Raw genomic sequence first — 5,453 nt, forward strand, 5'->3', positions numbered from 1 at the left:
CAGTCTTGACCCCACATTTCTCCTCATAGAGCCCAGCCTCCTGGATAATCTGTTCTGCATACAGGTTGAAAAGGTATGGGGACAGGACACATCCCTGGTATATGCCCTTCCCGATTTTGAACCATGCAGTGTTCCCTGGATCTGTTCTGGCGACTGCCATTTCCTTAAAAGCAGCCTGAATGTCTTCCTTCATCACCGTAGGCTCTTGCTCATGCGTTGTTTCATTAAATTCTTCTGTGTCTGCCAATTCCTTTCGATACAATGACTCAGTATATTCTTTCCATCTTCTTTTAATACTTCCTGAATCATTTAATATTCTGCCTAAAGCATCCTTGATTATAGCAACTCAAGGTTTGAATTTGTTCTTCAGTTCCTCGAGCTTAAGAAATGCTGAGTTAGTTCATACCTTTTGATTTTCTGACTCCAACTCCTTGCACATTTCATTGTAATATTTTGCTTGGTCATACCGTGCTGCCTTTTGAAATCTTCTATTCAACTCTTTAGTATCTTGAATTCTTCCTTGTGCTTTGGCTTTTCTGCACTCCAGTGCAATTTTCTGAGTCTCTTCTGACATCGATTTTGGTCTTCTGTCTTTGCAATGACCGTTTGCACTCTTCCTGGATGATACCCTTGATATCCTCCACAACTCATCTGGTCTTCGCTCATTAGTGTTCAAGGCCTCAAACCTGTTTGAGATGGTTCTGAAATTCAGGTGGGATAGACTCAAAGTCATATTTTGGTTCCAATGGATTCGGTTTAATTTTCCTCAGCTTCAGCTTGAACTTGCATATGAGTAGTTGGTGGTCTGTTCCACAATCAGCCCCTGGCCTAGTTTTCACAGCTGATAATGAGCTTCTTCAACAGTTTTTTCAACAGATGTAATCGATCTGATTCCTATGCATACCATCAGTTGAAATCCATGTATATCACCTGTGTTTATGTCTCTTAAAAAATGTATTTGCTATGAATAAGTCATTGATTGTGCAAAATTCAATCATTCTCTCTCCAGCTCAATTCCTGTCACCGAGTTGCAAAATCTTTCTTTTTATTTTCTGGTGTTTTTGAAAAATTTTAAAAGTAATGTGAACTAGCAGTGATTCCTATACAGTAGAAATACATAGAGTGACATGTACATTTAAATTTTGACAATATTTAGAGAGCTTTTATGCTGCTTCTATATATATTAGTACCAAAATATTATCATATATTTTGTTTTAACAAAGTTTTAACTGCTAGCAATCCTGGTTATTTTCTCATCACTGTGATGACAATAATGGATGGCGACATTGCTTCTGCGCGAGCTCTGAGAGGTCTGGAAATAAAAGCTGTAAAGCCTCTTGGAGATTTTTTTTCGTTACCATTTACTTATCTCACCTTAAGATTTTTATATTGGCAAAAGATAGGTGTGTATTTATGTACTGTTGTTATCTATTTAGATGAACCTGAGTCTTAACATCGAAGCCACATTTTTCCTTCTAAGTCTATATTAGGCTTTACTGAAATTTGTAGGAATATGCTAAAGAATAGATAAAGTAATGCAGTACACCTGAATTCAGTAATTGGGTAGACTTAAATTATTTTTTCGCAAATGTAAAATGTATTTGCTTTATGATTCTTGAGGACATCAACCAATTTTGACAAGTGTTAAGAGATTTATTTCATCTGAGAATAAGCAAACTCAGACTTTACCACTGTTTAAATCTGTGACTTTTGAAAAGGTTAGATCATCTCTCTGAGTTTATAAAAAACATAAGTGATTGTTCCACCAATGGTAAAGCCTCTCAGCTTTCACACCGTTCTTTTATTTCAGATATTGGTAGATTGATACGAGCCATGCTTATGAACAGGTATCACTTTCATTTCAAAATGCACTCCATTTCCTTAAAAATATAAAAATTATCTCTGCCATCCTGTGATTTTGGCTGAATGCATTTTCTTATGTGCAATACTTTTAGCATTTTTATTACCCAAGTTATTCCTTTTGAAACAACGCACAGTTGCATTTCTTTTTATTTTTAATAACTGTATGACAGCTTTCAGTGGACATTGTAGAATTTTGGGCTATGTAGTCAAAAAACACTGCACTAGCCAGGCATTGAAAAGTACAGAAGAAGTGGCAAGAACAAAGCCATGGTGGTAAGAGGGATAATTTTCATGTAAGAGTGAATAATTCAGGGCTCACTGAGAGGACCTAAATAAATACCAATTTCTAGGCTTTCTTCGCAGATCTTTCTGATAAAGTTCTCAGGTTGGGCCTGAGAGCTGCACTGAGCAAGTCCCCAGGCAGTGATGCTGTTTTCCCCGGCTTAGAACTGCTTACAGAATTGCACCAGTTGTTACATGCATGTAGAGAGCAGTACGATATGACACTGGAAAACGGGGATGCGTTTATACGCTAGATGATATGCACTATCACTGCTAAGTTTGTTTACTCTTCAGTAAGGGATGAGTAGTCTTTTCTTACGTATTTTTATTGATTTGCACATAGTCATTAATATACATTGTGTTTCATGCGTGTAATGTTGTGTTTTGTATAATTTTTCATTTATGTATTGTGTCATTCATGTGCATTGTGTTTTATACAATACTTAATATATATTGTGCTTTATACAATAATTCATATACAATATTAATATACATTAATTGCTATTGATTATATTTTATATTGATTATAATTGCCTTTTATTATCCTGTCCTTTCAAGTTCCTTTCAATGAATCTCTTCTATTCTTTCATTCCCCATCCTCCCACTATCCTCTGCTATCCTAGTGATTTTCCTCCTTCCCCTTTCTCCACTCCTTCATCTTTTCCCTTCTCCTTTTGAATATTTACAAATATCTTACTCAGTTATCCTTCTATTTTTACAATAATAGTCCTATGCCACATTTGTCCTTATGAGATTGTATTATTTCACTCAGTATAATGCTCTCTAAACTTACCTCTCAAAAATGTGTTGTAAATTCTTACCAGTATGCCAGTGCTTATGATCTCATTTGATCTTTATTATGATAATGAAGTAGGATTACTCTTCCATGTATCTTGAATCAGTCTCTTGAATTATAAAGTAGATTAAACAAGTGAGCAGAGTAGAGTTGGGGTATGATCGATGCCAAACCATATGGATATCTAACTCTTTAAGGAACCAGGAACCAGATCTGAGGAGTCAAGGACCTTCCTCAATCTAACAACCAAAATGAAAAACATGCAGTGGTATCTTATCCATAGTTTTCTTACTCTTGATGTTATAAACAAACAAGCAAAACAATTTCATGACATCTTAGTTTTTTATAGTGGTAGAATTGCATTGATGCTCACAGATCATTGAAATATAGTCATTTTGGATTTGGGAGTAAACAGAAGCAGGCAGAAATTGGATGAGCATGAGCCTAGTTTCAACAAACTTCAAAAGCAGTAGATGAGATGTGGGTGATCTTTCATAGAAGTCTGCAAATGCAAAATGCCAAATGATATGCAAGTTAAGCTTGTTTTAACATATTGATTCCTCTAGACATAATTCTCTTTATTTTGTTTAAAATTTGTAGATACTTCACAAAAACAAAGAGCACATTGAGCAGTGGTCCCCTTCCTTTGGTCCAAGTGGTCACCCCTTCTCCTCAGGATGGTTTGGAAATGACACCACTCAATCATGGAAAGATGTCCCTTTGTTTGGCTTCCACAGTCCCTAGTTGTGGCCATTTCTCTGAGGAGAACATCAAGGACATCTTAGTACCGGTACCTCCCCTGCAGACCTGCTGCCAGGACAGTGTGAATGGTGTCAGCCCTGGTTGCACAGACAATAGAGCTGAGTTCAGCAGAGGTAAGGAGAGGTACTCTAAGTATCATGTTTCTAAATAGTCTCCACTCAGTTTAAAACTATGAAAGGAAAGAGAAACCTTTCCGAATTTTCTTTCAGAGAACAACTCCTTTAAAAAAAAAAAATTCTGTTATTATGTACATTTTTTTTGGCTCAGTCTACTAACCTCTGTTAAATTTTGGAAAATAAAACCAAGTGGAGTTTGATTTGGTTTGTGTCTTAGCAGAGGATTTGGGCACGGGGGGATATGAATACATCTCTGCTTCTTTTTCATTTGAGTTAGTTCTGGAGCAGTAGCTTTCCAACTTACTGCTTTTATTTTGTAACTCTCAAATCAATTAACTATTATTGGGAGCTCAACTTTTAAATGTTTCAGACCATCAAATTGAAGCCAAATTCTAATGCACTGTACATTTGCTCATTTTTTATTGATCAGAGCATTTTTTTATTATAACTTTGTAAAAGCCAGCTTTTAATCATATCATAAAGCTTCCAAACCTTTCTGTCTTTCAGGAAACAACAGTGTCCCTTCAGAAATAGAGAATGCACTTTTAAGTTGGAATCCTGTTATTTTGCCACCTGTCTCAAATGACTATACTGAAAAGACAGTTTGGTTTCCAGCAGCCATCCCTTTGGACAGCCCTTCAGCAGCCCTTCAGCAACCCCAGGAAAGCTGACAATGCGCAGGGCTGTGCCACCTCTTGGAGTCAGGACTGCACAGAGCTGGCTATAAAGGACATTCATTCTCATAAGAGAAAAATTGTTATTTTTTTTAGAGGACTATCATATAAATGAATGTATCATACCTTAAAATATTTGTGGTTTATATTATTTATGCCTTAAATATTTCTTCTACTCATCCCTACCCTCTAATTGGGGCGCATCTTTGTTTTCCATAATAGTCAGTCTTATAGAGAAAAGTAGGTCATTCCATACTTTCTAGGAACCTCAGTCAAGGACAGTATGGGTAAGAGCTACTCATGCAAAAGATTCAAACTATTGACCTATTCAGCTAGCAGGGGATTACAGAGTTAGTTTACAGTTTACCATTAATAGACTTTCAGATGGAAAGTTATCTTTCTGTCTTTTCTGGTATTGTGCTACCAGACTCCCTGAGGACATTTTTTACAGTGAACCGCAATTGTTATTTGATGTTTATAATAATAACAGTTCTTGATTATATGTTTTATAGTAGTGTTTTCTATAAAAGTGACATTGTGATCCATTGATTTAATCTCTGTCTGCAACTGGTCATAGACCAGCTCAATTTTCAAGGGAGCTCTGGTGGTTTAGTGAGTAAGGAGTTGCTCTGCCAACCCAAAATCAAGCAGTTCAAATACACCAGCTGCTCTACCAGGAAAGATAGGCAGTCTCCTCCCACCAGATTACTTGTTGTTAGGTTTCATCAAGCCTAGTATGACTCATAGAGAAACCCTGTGAACGACATATCTGAACTCCGTCCTTTCCTGTGCCATCCTCATCCTCTCTGATATACTTGAGTCATTGCTGCCATCACTATGTCAGTCCATTTCATCTAGGATCTTCCTCTCTTTCACTGACCCTCTACCATTCTAAGTATGATGTCCCTTTCCAAAGAAAAGGACAACATGCCCTCCTAACAACATGCTCAAAGTATGAGA

At 36.7% G+C, this 5,453-nt stretch overlaps 1 protein-coding gene across 1 annotated transcript in view; it reads left to right on the forward strand.

Annotated features, from left to right (window-relative positions):
• CDON (cell adhesion associated, oncogene regulated) overlaps positions 1-4,490 on the forward strand; it is a 130,289-nt gene extending 125,799 nt beyond the window's left edge. The window contains exons 17-18 of the mRNA XM_006900864.1: positions 3,542-3,816; positions 4,327-4,490. Coding sequence (XP_006900926.1) covers positions 3,542-3,816; positions 4,327-4,490 — 439 coding nt within the window. The remainder of the gene's footprint in view (positions 1-3,541; positions 3,817-4,326) is intronic.
• The last annotated feature ends 963 nt before the right edge of the window (positions 4,491-5,453 follow it).

The sequence above is a fragment of the Elephantulus edwardii genome, unplaced genomic scaffold, assembly GCF_000299155.1.
Source record: "Elephantulus edwardii isolate Elephantulus edwardi_28Jun2011 unplaced genomic scaffold, EleEdw1.0 scaffold00297, whole genome shotgun sequence".
Classification (NCBI taxonomy): Eukaryota; Metazoa; Chordata; class Mammalia; order Macroscelidea; family Macroscelididae; genus Elephantulus; species Elephantulus edwardii.